The sequence below is a fragment of the Leopardus geoffroyi genome, chromosome C2, assembly GCF_018350155.1.
Source record: "Leopardus geoffroyi isolate Oge1 chromosome C2, O.geoffroyi_Oge1_pat1.0, whole genome shotgun sequence".
Taxonomy (NCBI): domain Eukaryota; kingdom Metazoa; phylum Chordata; class Mammalia; order Carnivora; family Felidae; genus Leopardus; species Leopardus geoffroyi.
In genome coordinates this window covers 68195159-68216942 of record NC_059333.1, presented here as the reverse complement: position 1 = coordinate 68216942, position 21784 = coordinate 68195159, and the positions used below count along the sequence as shown (strand labels likewise).

The following is a 21784-nucleotide window of genomic DNA, read 5'->3' as shown; positions in this document are numbered from 1 at the left end:
ATATGCAGAGAACCTGATGGTGGTTACCTTTAAGAGGAAGTACATTTCCATTTTTCTGTTTATGCGTTTTCGTGGTGTTCATTTTTTTTAAAATGTGAGCTATTTATTTATTTAAAATTTATTTATTTTGAGAGAGAGAGAGAGCACGTGTGCGTGCACAAGTTGGGGAGGGGCAGAGAGAGAGAATCCCAAGCAGGCTCTGTGCTGGCATTGCAGGCGCCTGCTTGTGCACTGCCAGCACATAGCCTGAAGTGAGGCTTAAACTTACAAACTGTGAGATCATGACCTGAGCTGAAATCAAGAGTCGGACACCCAACCAATTGAGCTGCCCCAAGCCTTTTTATAATTTGAAAGGCACAAGTGCACTCTAAGGATGATAGAAATTATTAGTTTGAGTGTTGAAATCATTTGTGAGTTCTCAGATGCCACCATTTAACAGAAAAAGAAAGAAAACAGAGGTGCTGGCATTTCTCATGTCTGTTTACTTTTGCAGAGCAGTTGCTCTAATCAAATAGGACTTGTTGATATTCTTCATCAGTTGTGCTTTCTAACATCTGTGCCTTTTTCTTTGTACTCTTCTGTTTTGTGCGTCTTTCTCTTTTAACTTCAACTGCTGAAATCCTATCTATCCTTTACAGCCTAACTGAAACACCATCTTCTCTATGAAGCTATCCCTCATCACTTTAGTCAGAAGAGATCTTTTTTTGAACCTTTGGAACTATTTATAGCCATTTCTTCATTACACAAATATCAGGTGTGAGCTATATATGGGCCAGACAGCGGGAGTATGCTTTCATCTTTTTTCTCTTCACCTTATAAGGTAATATCCCCATTGTGCACATAAGGAAACCGAGGCTCACAGAAGTTTAGTATTTTTTCTACGTCACCATACTAAGAAGTAAATTTGAAAAGAGAGCTTCAAGGCCAGCCCTCTTCTCTGGACTTGCTTCTTAAGTCACTTTAATAAACAGAAGTAAGTGAATAGTAGTTTTGTATGAATATTCCTTCCCTGTTAGATTTTTTTATATTAAAAAAATGTTTGCGATAATTTGAAAATTTCAAGAAGTGTATAAAAATCTCCTTTTTACCCTTCATCCACATTCCACATTTTATCTTTTACTCCATTTGTTTTATCGTTTATTCTTTCTTTCTGTATATGTGCGTGTGTGTGTATTCCTGACATTGCTTTTCCTAAATTATGTGCCCTTCCAGCTCCATGTTGAGTGTAGGCTTCCAGTTATTGAAGTCTAATTGGCTTTTGGTATTGTTAAACTTTATCCAGGTCTTGCCCTGTTACTATAGACTTTCTCCTTTCTCTGACCTAAAACTTCTGATTCTTACAATGCTATATTGTGATATTTCAGAGCCAAAATGCTGTTTGCTTCAGGAATCCACCTTTTTTCTCTAGATCATTTGTCAGCACCATTAAATGATTCCTTCAGGATTATTTGCAAATTCTCATCTGCATTGCCCCTGCCTTTCAGTCTAGTAAAACTCAATCTGACAAAATGCCACTGGGTATACGTATCAGTCTGCTTAGACTGCCGTAAAAAATACCACAGATTGGGTAGCTTAAACAACAGAAATTCATTTTATCCCAGTTCTGGAGGCCAGAAGTCCAAGATCAAGGTGCCAACAGGGTTGGTTTCTGGTGGAACTTCTCTTCCTGACTTGCAAATGACCGCCTTCTTGCTGTGTCCTCACGTGGCCTTATTTGTGGGCACATAGGGGGTTAGAATGGGGGAAGAGATTTCTGGTGTGTTTCTTCCTCTTTTTTTTTTTTTTTAAGTTTATTTATTTTGAGAGAGAGTGTGAGCAGGGAAGGGGCAGAGAGTGAGGGAGAGAGAGAGAGAATCCCAAGCAGGCACTGCACTAGGGCCTAAGTCAGCACAGGGAAGCCAGTGTGGGACTCAAACCCACGAACTGTGAGATAATGACCTGACTTGAAATGACCTGAAATCAAGAGTTGGATGCGTAACCCACTGAGGCACCCAGTGCCTCTTTTCCTCTTCTTATAAGGACACTTCTCACCCTCTCTTCCTCTTTTTATAAGGACACTAGTCCTACTGGATTAGGGTTCCACACTTATGACATCTTAATTAACCTTAATTATCTTCTTAAAGGTCCTATTTCCAAATATAGTCGTATCGGAAGTTAGGGCTTCAATATATATAGTTGGTGAGGGTGGAGGAGTACAGTTCAGTCCATAACAGTAGAGCATCAGGTTTATAATCGGGAACGTAGGTTCATATCCTTGCTGTATCTTATATTATGTAACCCTGGCCAAGTCCCCTCTTTTAGCCTCCTGAGTCCTTCACTGTAAAGGATGAGAATAATAATTTCTTGCCTCATGTGTTTGTTAAGAGATTCAGGTAAAATAGATGATGCAACACAGCACATTATAAATCAAATGATTCTGAATTCACGTGTGCAATAAAATCATCTTAAAAGGAACTCTTCTGTGAATTCCAGTCTGACTGCACAAGGAGCTCTACAGACCCACTCCCTAGTAAAAGTGGGAAAAACTTTAAAAACAGCTGTTTAAAGCTTCTGGAAATGGCCCTAGGCTTCCATTTGGAGGGAAGGTTTTCTTCTTGGGAGGAGCAGGACATCAGGATTTCTCTTCCCACCCCCAGGTGCCTGATGCTGATGCTAAGTTTTGGTATATGTGGTGGAGAGGTAGTTCTGGTGCCACCCACCCTCCTACCTACCTGGACAAAATACTCAGCGCCTGTAGGGGTTATCACTCAGAGAAGCGTGCTATTGTCTGTACTCCCAACTTGAGAGCCCTAGTTCAGAGATTTGGTTGGGTGGTTAGGGAGAAAAGCGGGTCATAAAATAGCTCCTCATCTCTTCTTCAAGGAATTAATTTACAAGGGAGCACTGATAAGAAGAATAGCTGACTTCTCAGCAGAAACAGTGGAGGAGAGAGGCAGTGTAATAATACATTTTAAGTACTCAAAGACAAATACAGTCAACCAAAAATCCTATATATCCAGCAAAGCTATCTTTTTAAAATGAAAGCAAAATGAAGATTTTCCCCAGATAAACAGGAACTGAGAGAGCTTATTCTTACAGACCACCTTGCAAGAATGCTAAAGGAAGCTTTTTATCCTGAAAGCAAGTAATCTCAAGAGAGTAATTTGAATCCATATGAAGAGTACCAGTGAAGGTAATTATGTAGTTTTAAAAGAGAATATAAGGACGTATTTTTTCTCCTTTTTTCTTAAAACTGATTCTTGGGCTTATAAGGTGTGGAAATGTAGTATATTTGTAGCATATCTGTCAATAGCACAGAGGAAGTGAGTGGAGGCAAAGCTATGTCAAGCTAAGGAAATGAATATAGGTGATTATTACAGTGCATTATTAGGTTTGTAACATTAAATATATCTATAACAATAATACCATCAAATGGAGGAAAAGGCAGTAGAACTATATAGCATAGCATTTCTATATCTTACTGGAATTAAGCGAGTAATAAATCTGAAGCTAGTATAAGTCTGAAGTTAAAATGTTATATGGTAAGCCCTTGAGCAGCCACTAGGGGGAAAAACTAAAAATACAGTGAAAAAGTCATTAAAGAAATTTTAGTGCTTCATTAGAAAATTTTCACCTAATGCAAAAGAAAGCAAAGTAATAAAGGAACAAAAAAGACATGAGACACATAGAAAATGAAAAAGCAGTTGTAAATAAACTAATAACATTAAACATGAATTGATTAAATTGTGTAATAAAAAAGGCAGAGATTTTCAGAGTATCCCAACTATATGTTCTCTACAACAGATGTACTTTAAGTTTAAAGATACAAATACATTTAAAGTATAAGGATGGAAAAGATCTATTATGCAAACAGCAATAACAAGAACACTGGAGTGGCTATTATAATATCTGAAAAAATAGACTAAAGCAAAACATGTTACCAGAGGTAACTAGTAACTAGGTTACTAGAGGTAACTAGGCATCTGAAGTGAACGTGGGACATTTTCAAGGATAGATCATATACTAGGCCACAAAACAAATCTTAATACATTTAAAAGGATTGAAATAAAAAAGGTGGTCCTCTGACCACAGTGGAAAGAAATTAGAAATCACTAACAGAAATTTGGGGAACTCACAAATATGTGGAAATTAACACTCATAAATAACCAGTAGGTCAAAGTAGAAATGAAAAGAGAAATCAGAAAATACTTTGAGAAAAATGAAAATGAAGTTACTACCTAAGAAAACAGTGCTTACAGGGAAACTTCTAGTGATAAATGCTTATATTAAGAAAGAAGAAAGATCTCAAATCAGTAACCTTCCATCTTCAGTCACTGGAAAAAAGAGCAGCCCAAAACAAGCAGAAGGAGAGAAATAATAAAGATGAGAGTAGAAATTAATGAACTAGAAAATAGAAAAACGGTAGAGAAGATTAAGGTAACCAAAAACTGGTTTCTTGAAAAGATTGACAAAATTGGCAAAACTTTAGCCAGACTGACCTAGAGAAAAAGACTTAAATTAGTAGAATCAGAAATTACTGGGATTGCAAAAATGGAAAGGATTGTAAAGGAATACTATGGACAACTGTATACCAATAAATTACATAGCTTAGATAAAATGGACAAATTTTTAGAAAGATAATTGCTGAAACATTTATATGGACACACTGAATAATAGACCTATAGCAAGTGATGAGATTGAATTAATCATAAAGGTACCCACAAAGAAAAGCCCAGGCCCAAATGGTTTTACTACTGGATTCTACCAAACATTTAAAGAACAATTCTAACTCTTCCTAAAAATTGAGAGGGGTAATACTTCCCAACTTGTTTTATGAAGCTGGTATTACCCTGATACCATAGACATTACGAGATAACTATAGACCACTATCTCTTATGAAGATAAACACAAAAATCCTCCAAATACTACCAAACCTAATTCACCAACATATAAAAAGAATTTTATGCCACAACCAAGTGACTGACATTTATCCCAGAAATGCAAGTTTGGTGTAAAGTTCACAAACCAATTAATGTAATGTATCAGTAAACAAAACAAAAAACAAAAGTCACATTGTCATCACCAAAGACATAGAGTTTTTGACAAAATCCAACACTCTTTAATTGATAAAAACATTAAAAAAAAAAAAAACGAATAGAAGGGAACTTTCTCAACATGAATAAAGACACCTATGAAAAATTCAAAGATAACATCATACTTAATGTTGAAAAACTGAATGTTTTTCCCCTAAGATCAGGAATAAGACAAGAGTGTCTGCTTTCTCCATTTATATTTAACATTGTGTTAGAGTATCTAACTATGGTACTTATGAAAAAAAAATACACAAAGTCATCAAGATTGGAAAGAAAGAAAGAAAGAAAACTGTCCCTGGCGGGTGACATGCTCTGGTATGTAAAAAATCTTAAGGAATCCACTAAAAAAATATTAGCGCTGATGCACAAGTTCAGCAAAGTTGCAGAATACGAAGTCAGTATACAAAAAAATCAATTGTATTTCTATAGACTTATCATGAACAATCTAAAAGTGAAATTAAGAAAAAAAATTCAGGGGCGCCTGGGTGGCGCAGTCGGTTAAGCGTCCGACTTCAGCCAGGTCACGATCTCGCGGTCCGTGAGTTCGAGCCCCGCGTCGGGCTCTGGGCTGATGGCTCAAAGCCTGGAGCCTGTTTCCAATTCTGTGTCTCCCTCTCTCTCTGCCCCTCCCCCGTTCATGCTCTGTCTCTCTCTGTCCCAAAAATAAATAAACGTTGGAAAAAAAAAAAAAAAGAAAAGAAAAAATTCATTTGTAATAGCATCAAAAAAATTAAAACAGGAATAAATTTAACAAAAGAAGTGTAGAACACTGAAAACTACAAAATATTGTTGAAAGATTCTAAAGAAGCTCTAAGTAAATAGAAAAACATCTTGTCTGTGGTTTGGAAGATTTAACATCAAGATGGCAATACTCCCCACATTGACCTGCAGATTCAGTGTAGTCCATATCAAAATCCCAGCTCAGTTCTTTGTAGAAATTGACAAATTGCTCACTCCTAAAATTCACACGGAATTGCAAGGTGTCTAGAAGAGCCAAAACAATCTTGAAAAAGAATGAAATAGGAGGACTTATACTTCCTGATTTCAAAACTTAACAAAAATGGTACTCAAGATTATGTGGAATCAGCATAAGGGTATACATACAGATCAATGGAATAGAGTTGAATAAAACCATATAGATATGGTCAATTTGATTTTTAACAAGGGTGTCAAGACGATTCAATGGAGGAAGAAAAATCTTTTCAATAAATGGTGCCTGCCTGGAACAAATGGGTAGCCAGTTATGAAAGAATGCATTTGGACCCTTACCTCATACCATATATAATAAATCACTCAAAATGAATGACCGACCTAAATGTAAAAGCTAAAATTTAAAACTCCTAGTAGGAAGTTTAGGATTTATAATCCCTAAGTATGATACTAAAAGCATAAGCAACAACAACAAAAAAAATAGATTGATTTGGACTTCATCAAAATTAAAAACTTTTGTGTTTCAAAGGACACCATTAAGAAAGTGAAAGGACAACCTATAGAATTAAAGAAAATATTTAAAAAATATAAATCTCATAAGGATTTCTATCTAGAATATGTAAAAAATTCTTACAACTCAGTGATAAAAAGACGACTTAACAATGGGTGAAGAATCTGAGTAGACTTTTTTTTTTTTAATGGAGGATATACAGTTGGGAAATAAATTTATGTGAAATGACAGCAGATACCAAAAATTGTAATAGTAATTGTCGGCGAGGATGTGGAGAAATTGTCAACCCTTATGCCCTGCTGGTGGAAATGTAAAATAGCACAGCACTTTGGAAAAATATTTTGGCAGTTCCTGAAACGATTAAACAGAGTTACTGTGTGACCCAGTAGTTCCATTCCTAGGTATATACCCAAGAAAAAACATATGTCTACATAAAAACTTGTCCACAAATGTTTATGGAAGCATTATTCCTAATAGCCAAAAAGTGGAAAGAAAGAACCCAAATGTGTATCAGCTGATGAGTAGATACAAAATATAATGGGGTATATCCATATAATGGGATATTATTCAGCCATAAAAAGCAATAAAGTACTGCTGTATGTTGCAACATAGATAAACTTTAAAAATATGCTAAATGAAAGAAGCCAGGCACAAAAGATCACACATGTGATTCTGTTCATATGAAATGTCCTGAATAGGAGTGATAGGCAGATGGTATGCAGTTTCTTTTTGAGGTGATAAAAATGTAAAAAAAAACCAAACGTGTGGTGATGGTTTCACATGGCTGTGAAAATACCAAAAGCTATTGACTTGTACACTTTAATAAAGCTGTTAAAAAAAGTAACCCATTTCTGGTGTCCCTACAGAGTGAGGGTGGGCATGTATATATTTAAAAGACTGAGCTATTAGAATAACAGAGCTCCTACCATAAGCTAATCTCATTTGTTCCCTTCCTCTCTCATTTTTGTAGAAATCATGACCACCCCAGGAAAAGAAAACTTTCGCCTGAAAAGTTACAAAAATAAGTCCCTGAATCCTGATGAGATGCGCAGGAGGAGGGAGGAAGAGGGACTGCAGTTACGCAAGCAGAAAAGAGAAGAGCAGGTAAATACTTTTACCCTTTTAAATTTATTTTAAAGAACTTAATGTTAACATATTAAGCCTGAAACCACTTCTATTTTAGTTTTGACGGTGTTGGATGTGTGAGTGTGTGTGTGTGTGTGTGTGTGTGTGTGTGTGTGTGTGTGTGTATCCCCTGTATCATAAAATCAACATGTTTTGGGAGTCCGGGAGAGGAGGTGATGAAAAGTAGAATACAAGAATAAAGAAATCTCTCAGGTTCTCATATTCCCAGTACAACCACTGTTTAATATTTTGGCCTATTTGTTTTTAGTGTGTTTTATTTTTCTAAAGTTGGAGCTTCCTTAAGATTTTATGTGCATATTAATGAATTTTCAAGTGACCAATAAAACACTGCTTTTCATTACAATCTTTGATTTGAAAAGTTGTAAACATAGAAGATTAAAGAATAGATAGTGAAACTTATAAAATCATCCTATGGATTCAGTAATTGTCAGTAGCAGGCCATACTTGGTTCATGTCTGTCTATCTTTATGTTTCTTTATTATGTAGTATTTTAAAGTGAAATCTCAAGGAATATGTCTTTCTACCCCTAAATTCTGCAGGCTTCATTAGGACATTGATTTTTTTATCTTTTTTTTTTTTTTTTTTTTTAATTTTGGTCATTTTTAACTTGAGAACATCTGAACATCTACAGGAGAATTTGGGACTCTCTCTCATTTTACCTTCCTCTAAAAATGCTTAGAATGAACAGTCCATCCCCATCCCTTTTGGTAAAGAGATTTAAAGACATTTAGGTGACTTTTTTTTTAAAGTTTGTTTATTTTGAGAGAGACCAAAACAGTGTGAGTGGGGAAGGGGCAGAGAGAGGGAGACAGAGAATCCTAAGCAGGCTCTGCACTGTCAGTGGAGCCTGATGTGGGGCTTGAACTCATGAAACCATGAGATCATGACCTGAGGTGAAACCAAGAGTCAGATGCTTAATTGACTGAGCCACCCAGGCACCCCTAGGTTACTTTTTTTTTTTTTTTTTTTTGCTAAGGAGAGATTTTTGAGCTTAGAAGGACCATTTGACCCCCACACTACAAAAGCTCCATAAAAGGCGAATAAATGACTCAGTCCTTTCATACCTGAGAAATACAGTAATCTGTCATAAATATTTTGCAGTTGACAGTGAGCTGTTTTCAACATACACTGTTTTTTTGAGTAACGCTGCAAGGAAAATCCAAGTAGTTAAAGTCTAAGAGTACATTACAACTTCAGTGTTGTTTTTTTTTTTTTTGTTAGGGCTGTAGATGTTTGAATCAAACAGTGTCATTGTTACTGTTATTTTTGGGCAAAGAGAGTTTGTAATATTATAATAAAGTTTATATTAAGTGTAGTAAATTAAGTTATGAGTTACCACTTAGTCATAAAAGGATGAGTTTCTCTGGGTTTCTTATTACCTCTTTATTCATCTCTGTGTCTTGAGGTGGAACCTTTTCTTTGAATAAACTTTTATATTAGCTTCTATTTTGGTAGTAAATTTCAGAAATCATAATAGCATTGTTACATATCTATATTCCTATATATGAATACATAAATATATGTACATGAGCCCAAGTATAGGTCTGAATGTAGCCACCAGCTTATGCATCATATTTGGCATAAAGCCATTTGAAGGTGTAGTAATGATACTCTGCCATTAACAGTGTTCATATTATTCTCTTCTTGGTGATGGGTGATTTCATGTAATTAGACTTCATTGTAAAGTCTATGTAAATAAATTTTTTGTATTCACTTACCTGCCTGAAGGCAAATGCTCTCTGTCCTTAATATATCAAGTGGCAAGTATGGTCCCATATATTGGGCTAAAAATATTTGTAGTTGAAATTCTATTGGCTTCATTGTATGAGATCTGAAATTTTGCTATGGCTTTAATAAGTTTCTGTGATAAGTTTTTGGAATACTGCTGTATTGAAAATCCTTATTTCTTAATTTCTTATGTGCCGTGTAATGTAGAAACAACTGGTAAAAACTAGTCAGGCTTCTTAATACCATAACAGTACTTGTTTCATGCCTGATTTGTAAAATGGTAAATATCAGTAAGATACAGACTCATTTAGGTACTGTTTATCTTTCCACAGTTGCTTTGTCATCTATTGGGAAACCTCACAGGTCTAGGCCAGCTGATGAGCTAGATGTGAGGGTAGCACAGGAGTTGATGTTGCCAAGTGCACAAAAGATAACTTGCTGCATCTTTATAGGGTTATCCTTTTAGCAGACTAACATTTAATTTTTGTTATATCTGGACAGCACTTTAAAAATGACCCCTGGGGGCGCCTGGGTGGCGCAGTCGGTTAGGCGTCCGACTTCAGCCAGGTCACGATCTCGCGGTCCGTGAGTTCGAGCCCCGCGTCGGGCTCTGGGCTGATGGCTCAGAGCCTGGAGCCTGTTTCCAATTCTGTGTCTCCCTCTCTCTCTGCCCCTCCCCCGTTCATGCTCTGTCTCTCTCTGTCCCAAAAATAAATAAACGTTGAAAAAAAAAATTTTTTTTAAAAAATAAAAAAAATAAAAAAAAATAAAAATAAAAATGACCCCTGTATACTTGGCACTTACAGACCAAACTAAAATTATTTTTGGCAAAATATTTTGCTAGTTGGTATCATTCTGATTGAGCCAGTACTTATAAATTTGAATTAAGCAGACTCTTGTTAACTCTGAGTGAATAGGTAACCTAGTGCTGCTTAAATAGAGATTGCCTGATGTTTCTAGTTATAAGAAATATCTTGTGAAGTGAGCAAGTTGATAAGCTTCTGGACAGGCAACTTCCATTAATTAACTTGGTTGACAAGTGCAGGCAACATGTAGTCTGTAGATAAGGCATACAGATCATGATTGTTTTGGCAGTTTTTTCTTTTTTTAAACCTATCTTTCTCTGAGTAATACATGTTGTTGAAAAAGGTAAATAGTACTACAGTACTTGAAACCAAACCACCAGTGTTCTTGGTCTCATTCCCAAGTAAGCCACTTCAATCCTCTTAACTATTTATTTATCAATTTAAAGTATTATCTATTGATGTTCTGTTATGGTAGGTGAAGATTTAAGCTCTTACACGACTTTTCCCTTGTGTCTATTCTCCTAACACAGTTATACTATCCTATGTAAGTATCATTTATTGCTGAGCTGAGTAGTATACCGTGGTTACATTTCCTTTCTTTGTATTTGTTTTTCCTGGCATTAATTGTCTGATTTTTTTTTTTTTTTTTTTTTTTTTAACCTGCTTGGCTTTTTTTCTGATTCCTGGCTGCTTTTCCTTCTCTTTTACAGCTCTTTTAAGTTATTTTTATCTGATTTTCTACTTGCTTAAACTTCTCAGATAATTTATCACTTTCATATTTTTTCCTTTGGAGACCTCTTCTCTACATTTTCTGACCTCTAGCACCAGTCAGAATTGTTTGTCCTGTGTTCTTGCTGTACCGCTGTAGTCTTAGAACTTCCCTTAACTGGAAATTTCTCCTGTCTTATCTTGTCATCATCCTTGTGATGTAAGCGCTTTGGTGTTTTTATTTCAAATCCTACTTGTTTATCAGCAGTTGTGGTTTTCATGACCCATAGTAAAGATCGTAACAGTATCCTGCCATTCCATATTAAAAACACTGCTTGTGGATATAAATTTTGCAATGCCAATAGATGTAATTTTAGTGATTAGGCTTGATTTAGAAGTCCTGCAAATGCTTTAGTAGTTGTGAAACAAAATGAAATCGTAACGAAGAAATCCTTAAAAATAAACAAGAAGATTCAGCTGGGCCTAGCTCTGTGTCATGCTTGTGGCTAAACCACACAGAGAGGAAATACTTAAATACACTTTGAAATATGACAGAATGGTTAATTATTTCTGTTGGGCTGTATCTAAAGGACACAAAGGAGTATAAAGAAATCATCAACTGCTTTTGTATTCATACTGGATTAATCTTGAAACTGTGCATATTTGTGTATGGATACAGTACATAATTATGTTAATACTAGGAACCTAGATCTTTTAGCTTCCAAAAGAATAGAAATATAAAATCAAAGAGGTTATATAAATTTGCATTGGCGATATCGTTAGGGATTCATTATGTGTTTTATTTTTAAAACACATGCACACAAACCAGCTTTGTCCTAGAAAGGCTTAGAAGTAGTGAAGTACCTTGTATCAGTGAGCACCTCTAGCACCCTGAGATTGTGGTCATTAGAGAATTTTTCTCTTAAAGGAACAAGGTTTCTTCGAAAAAACACCTGATTCTTGATTAAAGGTAGGGAATATTCAAGGCAAATGTGTAATATTTTTTCATAACATAGAGCAAGGAAGTTTAAGACCATTGAAAATTGTGTTGAAAAGAATTAGGAGATAGCTTGAACAGGTTCCCATTGGCCAAAAGCGGGATATTTTGAATATTAGAAAGGGCACTTTGAGGACTTCTGCTTCCAGCCAAAGTGGAATAGCAGGGCCCAGATTTACCCTCCTACCTGATGCGAACTCAAGAATAACCAGACAAAATACATGAAACACTAATTCAAGACACCAGACATTAGCCAGTGAAGGACAGTGATCTCTAGAGATGGGAAACAAATGAGTTGAGCCCTATCATTGCTTCAGCTTACTGCCCAACAGAGTTTCCAGGTTGCAACACAGGGAGAGGGAACTAAGGGCCAAAGCCTTCCTGAATTGAGGAGACAGAGCTGAGAGTCTGGAGAGACAAAGACATCCATTCATAGGAGGGAATACCAAAAGGGAGACTTGTGTCTATAGAGAGAAGCCTGGAGATCTTCAAAGTGTTTTTTTTGAATATTCAGCAGAGTACTGATCAGCATATGTGCTTGAGGAGACTACTAAGGCAAGAGAAACTTATCATCCAGAAAGATTAGAGGGAACCGTGCCTGGCCCTTACACAGTGCTGACACTAGTTCCTGTTCCTATAGCCAGACTGGAGAAACTCATTTACGGGGCCATTAGGTATTCAGGAGAGTCTTGCCTCAGTAGTGGAGGTTAATTAGCCATAAATTTACTACTGCCCCAGACCTACCTAACAAATCATAAAAGCAAGATCTGAGGATCAAACTGCAGGTTTTGGTTTTCCTGAATTAGTAGTCATATAGGAAAAAGAAATAACTGGATTTTCTCTGTCTTCATTTTCAAAATGAATTGGTTTCTTAGCATCCTCCAGAGAGAGTAGGAAAGCCTGTATTTTAATATTGTTAGGAACTCATAGTGTTTAACATAAAATAGATGTATTTCAGTTTATTTTTTCTGTGTTTTTCAAAAAGCAACTTTATGGCTGTATAGTTGACATACAATGGAGTGTACACTTTGTTAAATTTTGAGATATGTATATGTGAAATCATCACTGTAATTAATATAGTGAACATATTTATTGCTATCCAACTTTCCTGGTATACCTTTGTAGTACCTTTTCCCCACCCTTCACCTATCTCCAAGCAACTTCTGATCTGTTTTGGTCACCACTGATTATTTTGCATAAATGGACTGAAAAAATATGTATTCTATTTTGTCTGGCTTTTTTCAGGCAGCTTAATCATTTTGAGATTCATTTATGTTGTTGTATCAGTAGTTCATTCCATTTCATTGTTGAATAGCATTCTGTTGTACAGATAAAGCCACAATTGGTTTATCTGTTCACCTGTCAATGGCAGTTTGGATTGTTTCCAGTTTCTGGTGATTGCAAATAAAACTGCTATGAACATTCATGATCAGCTCTTTTTATGGACATGTATTTCCATTTCTCTAGATATCTAGGAGGAGAATGGCTGGGTTGTATAGTAGGTGTGTACTTAAGCTGTCAACTCTTTGCTAAAATGGGTTGTACTATTTTACCTTCACATCAGCAGCATATGAGAGTTTCATTGGCTCCACATCCTTCTGAGCATTTGGTATGGTCAGTCTTTTTCATTTTATCTATTCTAAGGTGTGCATAGTAGTATGCCATTATGGTTTTATTATGCACTTCCCTAATGACGGAAGTTGAAAGCGTGTTTTCGTGTGTTCATTTGCCCCTTTGTATATCTACTTTAGTGAAGTCTGTTTAGTTTTATTTTTTAAAGTCTGCTTAGTATTTTAATTGATTTGTTTTCTGGATGCAAGTCTTTTGTTGGATATGTTTTGTAAATATTTTCTCCCAGCTGATGGCTTGCCTTTTTGTTTTCAGAAGTGCTGTTTGAAGACCAAAGGTTTTGATTTTGGAATTCCATGTATGTTTTTTTCTTTAATGGATTATGCTTTTGTGTGTCAGATCTAAGAATCTTTGCCAAATCCATGGTCACTTAAGATTTTCTTGTATGTTTTCTTTAAGAAGTTTTGTTATAGTTTAAATTTAGGTCTATGATAATTCACAATTAATTTTTGTATATAATGTGAAATAAGAGGAAAGGAGCCTTTTTTTTTTTTTTTTTAAACATGGATTTCCAGTTGTTCAGGTGTCATTTTTTGAAAAGATTGTTTTACTTCACTGATTGCCTTGAAACCATTTACATTCAGTTGACCATCTCTGTGTGGATCTGGCTTCTGAACTTCTGTTTTGTTCCCATTGGTTTATTTATCTGTCTTATTTACCACACTGTCTTGATTACTGTAGCTTTTGTAATGAGTCTTGAAATCATATTACTAGCTCTCTAACCTTGTTCTTTCCAAAAATTGTTCTGGCTGTTATAGGTCCTTTGCATTTTTATATGAACTTCAGAATCAGCTTGTCAGTTTGTGCACAAAAGCCTGCTCTGGGGATTTGATTGTGATTTTGTTAGATGTGTAGATCAGCTGGGGGAGAATTCCTATCGTAACAATGAGTCTTCTGACTCATAAGGACTGTATCTCCTGTTTATTTAGGTCTAAAATTTCTCTCAGGGATTGTAGTTTTTTTGTCAGATTTTTCCCTAAGTATTTCATAGTTTCAATGCTATTGTAAATGATATCTTTTGAATTTCAACTGTTTTCAACTGTTCATTGTTAATATTTAGAGTCCCCTGGGACTCACTGAGAGACGGTTCCCCTTCTTGGAGTGCGTCTGGGAGAGATGGCATTGCCTCTTTGGGGAGAAAAGAGCCGGTGGGCACCATTTCCCTCAGTATAGGCACAGAGACACCAGCTGAAGGTGGCTAACCTGGACACTGGCTCTCTGCTGCACTTTACTCCAAACTCCATGCCTCTGTGCTTTGGTGCAACTGCCCTCCAGGGACAAACCTGCACCAGTCTCAGTGCAGTGAGACCCTCCCTCAGAAGGACCGGCACAGCTTCATGTCCTGCCAGGTCCATAAAGTTTGGAGTTTGAAAACTCAGCGGGCCTGCTTGGGATAGACCCCAAGGTGCAATGTACTGCTGGGTGGCCATATGGCTAGGACACAGGGTGAAGGTAGTGAGCTAAGGGATGCCTGGGATACACCAGGGGAAATTGCTCTTTGGGAGGGCTTTGTGGTGGTGGGATGTGAGTTCCCCTCTCTGGTGACTAGGTGGCTGGCTGAAATAATTTTCCTCCCTTACCTCTTAGTATAAACTAACGTCAGTAAGCAGCACAGCGCCAACCGGGGTGGCTTACATTTGTTACAGTAGGCCCTGGTCTCCTGCCCTCTGCAGGTGGAGCTTTACTACTAAGGCAGTTGTACTTGAGAACTAGAGCAGCGGGCCCCTCCCCCAGAAGACCAGCACAGGCCCTTGCACACTCCCTGTCTTTTGACCATGAGTTCTGTGAAGTTTCAGCTCTAGTGGAAGTACCATCAAGTCTCTTTTAACAAGCAGACCAGAGCACACCTAGTTAAAACTCACCATACTCTGGCCAATGTTCAGATAATCCCCACTGCTCACTGCAGGAAAGGAGAAACTCTACAGAGGACTGACCTGAGGGAAAGAGCAGTCAAACACAGCAGGAGAGTGCACATAGCATATACCAGAGTCATTTTATTTTATTTTATTTTATTTTATTTTATTTTATTTTATTTTATTTTATTTTATTTTACTTTTTTGAGTCACTTCTTTTTTAAATTTTATTAATTTTGTTTATTTTTGAGAGAGAGAGGGAGAGAAAGTGCAAGCGGGGGAGGGACAGAGAGAGAGGGGAAGACACAGAATCTGAACCAGGCTCCAGGCTCTGAGCTGTTAGCACAGAGCCTGATGCGGGGCTCGAACTCACAAACTGCGAGATCATGACCTGAGCCAAAGTTGAATGCTTAACCAACTGAACCACCCAGGTACCCCACACCAGAGACACTTCTGAAGCACTAGGCCTTGGACAGTATATGACCTCTTCTTCATAAAGCCATTACTCTTAGTAGCAGGAAACATAACAGGCTTTCCCAACACAGAGAAGACAGAGACCTAGACAAAATACCAAGATGTAGGAATTCATACCAAAAGAAAGAGCAAGTAAAAGTCATGGCCAGGGATCTAATTGAAAAGGTTATTAAGTAATATTCCTGAACCAGAATGTAAGGCAACAATGATAAGGATATACTCTGGGCTTGAGAAAAGCTTAGACAACACCAAGGAGTCCCTTACCACAGAGATAAAAGACTAAAAAACTAGTCACGCTGAAATGAAAAATATAATAACCAAGATTAGAAAACAAATGGATATAATGACCACAAGAAAGGAAGGAGCAGAGGAGTGAATAAGTGACACAGACGATAAAATTATGGAAAATAAGATGAAAAGAGGGAAAGAAAAATACTAGATCATGAATGCAGACCTAGGGAATGAAGTGACTCCATAAACCGTAATAACATTTGTATCATGGGAATCCCAGCAGAAGAAGAGAGGGAAAAGGGGGCAGAAGGTTTATTTGAGGAAACTATAGCTGAAAACTAATATGGGGAAGGAAACAGACATCCAAGTCCAGGAGGCACAGACACCTCCCATCAAAATCAACAAAAGCGGGCCAACACCAGGACATATTGTAGTTAAATTTGCAAAATATAAAGAAAAAAAAACCTTAAAAGCAGTAAGACAGAAGAAGTCCCTAATTTAGAAGGGAAGACAAATAATGTTAACATCAGATCTCTCCACAGAAACTTGACAGGCAAGAAGGGAGTGGCATGATATATTCAGCATACTGAATAGGAAAAATATGCAGCCAAGAATAGTCTGTCCAGCAAGGCTATCATTCAGAATAGAAGAGTTTCCCAGACAAAAACTAAAGGAGTTTGTAACCACAAAACTAGCCCCACAAGATGACAGGGGACTCTTTAAATGGGAAAGAAAGACCAAAGTGACAGGGACTAGAAAGGAACAGAAAACATCTACAGAAACAACAAAACAAGTAATAAAATGCCACTAAGTTTGTATCTGTCAGTAATTACTCTGAATGTAAATGGACTAAATGCTCCGATCAAAAGACATCGGGTGTCAGAATGGATAAGAACCATCTGTATGCTGCCTACAAAAGACTCATTAAAAATTTTTTTTTTAATGTTTAATTTGAAGAGAGAGAGAGAAAGCGGGGGAGGGGCAGAGAGAGAGGGAGACACAGAATCAGAAGCAGGCTCCAGGCTCTGAGCTGTCAGCACAGACCCCAACCTGGGGCTTGAATTCACGAACCATGAGATCATGACCTGAGCCGAAGTCAGACGCTTAACCAAGTGAGCCACCCACGTGCTCCACAAGAGATTCATGTTATTTTTTATTAAAAAAAAATTTTTTTAATGTTTATTTTTGACAGAGAGAGAGAGAGACAGAATATGAGTGGGGGGGGGGGGGCAGAGAAAGAGGGAGACACAGAATCAGAAGCAGGCTCCAAGCTCTGAGCTGTCAGCACAGAGCCTGACGTGGGGCTCGAACTCACAGACTGCGAGATCATGACCTGAGCCAAAGTTGGGCACTCAAATGACTGAGCCACCCAGGTGCCCCACAAGAAATTCATAGACCTAGACACCTCCACATTGAAAGTGAGAGGATGGAGATGCATTTATCATGCAAGTGGACATCAAAAAGAAAGCCAGAATAGCAATACCTATATCAGACAAACTAGGTTTTAAAACAAAGACTGCAACAAGAAATGAAGGGGGGGAGGCACTATATCATAATAACAACATATCATATCAACTATTATTATACAATAACAGTAGGGGACTTTAACACCACACTTACAGCAACGGACAGATCATCTAAGAAGAAAAGCAACAAGGAAACAATGGCTTTGAATGACACACCGGACCAAATGGACTTAACAGATATATCTAGAATATTTTTTTCTAAAGCAGCATAGTACACATTCTTTTTGAGTGCACATGGGACATTCTCTAGAAGAGATCACATACTAGGTCACATACCAGGCCTCAACAAGTGCAAAAAGGTTGAGATCATACCATGTATATTTCAGACCACAATGCTATGAAACTTGAAGTCAGCCACAAGAAAAAATGTTGAAAGACCACAAATACATGGAGGTTAAATCCGTTTACTTGGAGGCACCTGGGTGGCATTCTACTTGGAGGTTAGTCATTCTACTTGGGCACCTGGGTGGCTCAGTTGGTTAAGTGTTTGACTCTTGGTTTCAGCTCAGGTCATGAATTCATGGTTCAAGTTAGAGCCCTGTGTCAGAGTGTGCTGACAGTATGGAGACTGCTTGGGGTTCTCTCTGCTTCTCCCCTGTATGCTCTCTCTCTCTCTCTCTCTCTCTTTTTCTCTCTCTTTCTCTCTTGTCTCTCTCTCTCTCTCTCACACACACACACACACATTCTCTCTCTCAAAATAAATGAACTTTAAAAAAAATAACATCTTACTAAAGAATGAATGGATCAGCCAGGAAATTAAAGAAATACATACAGGAAACAAATGAAAACGAAAACACGACAGTCCAAATCCTTTGGAATGCAGCAAAAGGGGTCACAAGAGCGAAGTATATGCAATACCAGCCTACCTCAAGAAGCAAGAAAAATCTCAAATATACAACCCAACCTTATACCTAAAGGAGCTAGAAAAAGAACAACAAATGAAGCCTAAAGCCAGCAGAAGAAGGGAAATAATAAATATTAGAGCAGAAATAAATGATATAGAAATAATAACAACAACAACAAAAAACAGTGGAACAAATCAGCGAAACCAGGAGCTGGTTCTTTGAAAAAATTAATAAAATTGATAATCACCTAGCCAGACTTGTCAAAAAGAAAAGAGAAAGGACCCAAATAAAATCATGAAGGAAAGAGGAGATCCACACCAATACCACAAATAAAAACACTTATAAGAGAGTATTATGAAAAACTATATGCCAACAAATTGGGCAATGCAAAAGAAATGGATAAATTCCTAGAAACATGTAAACTACCAGAACCGAAACAGGAACAATAGAAAACATGAACAGACTGGTAACCAGCAAAGAAATTGAATCAGTAATCAAAAATACCCTAATAAACAGAAGTCCAGGGCCAGATGGCTTCCCAGGGGAATTCTATCAAACATTTAAAGGAGAGTTAATACCAGTTCTTCTCAAACTGTTCCAAAAAATAGAAATGGAAGGAAAACTTCCAAACTCATTCTATGAGGCCAGCATTACCTTGATTCCAAAACCAAAGATCCCACTAAAAAAGACAATTAGAGTCCAGTATCCCTGCTGAACATGGATGTAAAAATTCTCAATAAAATACTAGCAAATCAAATCCAACAGTACATTATAAGAATCATTCACCACAATCAAGTGGGATTTATCCTTGGGCAATAAGGATGATTTAATATTCTCAATGAATCAGTGTAATACACCACGTTATTAAAAAAGATAAGAAATACATGATCCTCTCAGTAGATGCAGGGAAAGCATTTGACAAAGTACAGCATCCTTTCTTGATAAAAACCCTCAACAAAATAGGGAGAGAGGGAACGTACCTCAGCATCATAAAGGCTGTATACAAAAGACCCTCAGCTACTATCATCCTCAATGGAGAAAAAATGAGAGCTTTTCCTCTGTGTTCAGGAACAAGAAAGGGATGTCCACTCTTACCACTGTTATTTAACATAGTACTAGAAGTCCTAGCCTCAACAATCAGCAAAAGGAAATAAAAGGCATTCAAATCAGCAGGGAAAAAATCAGACTTTATAACTATTTGCGGATGAGATGATACTCTATGTAGAAAACCCAAAAGACTCTACCAAAAAATTGCTAGAACTAATATATGAATTCAGTAAAGTCACAGGGTGCAAACAACATACAGTGATGTTGCATTTCTATATACCAATAATGAAGCAGCAGAAAGAGAATCAAGGAATTGATCCCATTTACAATTGCACCCAAATTACAAGATACGTAGGAATAAACCCGCCAAAGAGGTAAAAGATCTGTACTCTGAAAACTGTAGAACAAAAAAGACACTGAATAGCCAAAGCACTCTTGAAAAAGAAAAAGTTGGAGGCATCATAGTTCTGGACTACAAGTTATATTACAAAGCTGTAGTGATCAAGATTGTATGGTACTGGCACAAAAATATAAATATAGATCAATGGAACAGAATAGAAAACCCAGAAATGGACCCACAACTACATGGTCAACTAATCTTTGACAAAGCAGGAAAGAATATCCAATAGAAAAAAGATAGTCTCTTCAACAGATAGTGTTGGGAAAACTGGACAGCGACACGCAGAAGAATGAAACTGGACCACTTTCTTAGGCAATGCACAAAAATAAATTCAAAATGGATGAGTGAGCTAAATGTGAGACAGGACACCATCAAATTCCTGGAGGAGAACACAGGCAACAACCTCTCTGACCTCAGCCATAGCAGCTTCTTACTTGACATGTCTCTGGAGGCAAGGGAAACAAAAGCAGAAATGAACTATTTGGACTTTATCAAGGTAAGAGCTTCTGCACAGCAAAGGAAACAAAACTAAAAGGTAGCCTTCAGAATGGGAGAAGATATTTGCAAATGACATATCTGATAAAGTGTTAGTAATCCAAAATCTGTAAAGAACTTATACAACTGAACACCCAAAAGTCAAATAATCCAGTTAAGAAATGGACAGAAAACATGAATGAATTCCAAATTATGGAAAGAGTCCAAATGTCTATTGACTGATGAATGGATAAAGAAGATGTGGTGTATATGTACAATGGAATACTACTCAGCAATAAAAAAGATGAAGTCGTACTATTTGTAATGAAGTGGATGGAGCTAGAGTGTATTATTCTAAGCAAAATAAGTCATAGAAAGACAAATACCGTATGATTTCACTCATGTGGCATTTAAGAAATGAAACAGATGAACGTAGGAGGGAAAAAGAGAGGCAAACCATCAAACAGACTCTTAAACATAGGGAACAGAGTGAGAATTGCTGGAGGGGAGGTTGTGGGGGGAGATGGATTAAATGGGTGATGGGTTTTAAGGAAGGCAGTTTTGATGAGCACTGGGTGTTATATGTAAGTGATGAATCACTAAATTCTATTCCTGAAACTAATATACTATAATGTTAACTAACTGGAATTTAAATAAAAACTTGAAATTTAAAAAAAGAAAAAATTTTTGGCCATTTTCCAAATATATTCGCCTACCCCAATCTTAGAACTCCAGCGCATGTGTGTTAGGCCACTTGATGTCCCACAACTGACTTATATTTTGTACAGTTTTTTCAGTCTTTTTTCCATCTCTTTTATTTTGGAGTGTTTATATTGCTATGTCCTTAAATTCACTAATTTTTTCTTCTGCAATATGTAATTGGCTGTTAATCCTATCCAGTGTGCTTTTCATCTGAAAAATTTTATTTTTCATGTCTAGGTATTTGCTTAGCCTTTTTGTTCATCTCTTCTTCTCTCTCCTCATGGCTGTACTTTTACCTTTCAAATATGTGGAATATATAACAACATTTATAATGCTCTTTTCCATTTTGCCGTTTTTGTCATTTCTAGGTGATTTTGATTAATTTTTCTCTCTTTTCTTCTTTTTAGTGCTTCATAGTTTCCAATTGAATTCTAAGAATTGTGAATTTTATCTTGCTTGTTGGAGTTCTTGTATCTTTAAATACATATAGTTCTGAATTTGTCATTGGGTTTAGTAAATTACTTGTAACATTTGTTTTTACGTTTCATTGGGCTGGAACTTTAATATCCTTTAATCCAGGGGCTAATTTAGCTTTAGTGCTGGGTCCATTTCCTTCTGAGTGTTGTACTAAATGCCCTTTATATGTTAGGAAGTGTTTTCTGTGTGTGTGTTTTTTTTTAAGTTTATTATTTTGAGGGAGGGGGC

The 21784-nt window shown here is 36.8% G+C and overlaps 1 protein-coding gene across 3 annotated transcripts in view; it reads left to right on the top strand.

Annotated features, from left to right (window-relative positions):
• Nucleotides 1-21784, top strand: part of KPNA1 (karyopherin subunit alpha 1) — a 70689-nt gene that overhangs the window by 14993 nt on the left and 33912 nt on the right. The window contains exons 2-4 of one of the 3 annotated variants that reach the window (XM_045502247.1): nucleotides 821-973; nucleotides 3079-3172; nucleotides 7484-7617. In XM_045502247.1, coding sequence (XP_045358203.1) covers nucleotides 3154-3172; nucleotides 7484-7617 — 153 coding nt within the window. In that variant the 5' untranslated portion in view covers nucleotides 821-973; nucleotides 3079-3153. The remainder of the gene's footprint in view (nucleotides 1-820; nucleotides 974-3078; nucleotides 3173-7483; nucleotides 7618-21784) is intronic. The other 2 variants (XM_045502249.1, XM_045502248.1) reach the window with 2 other exon arrangements.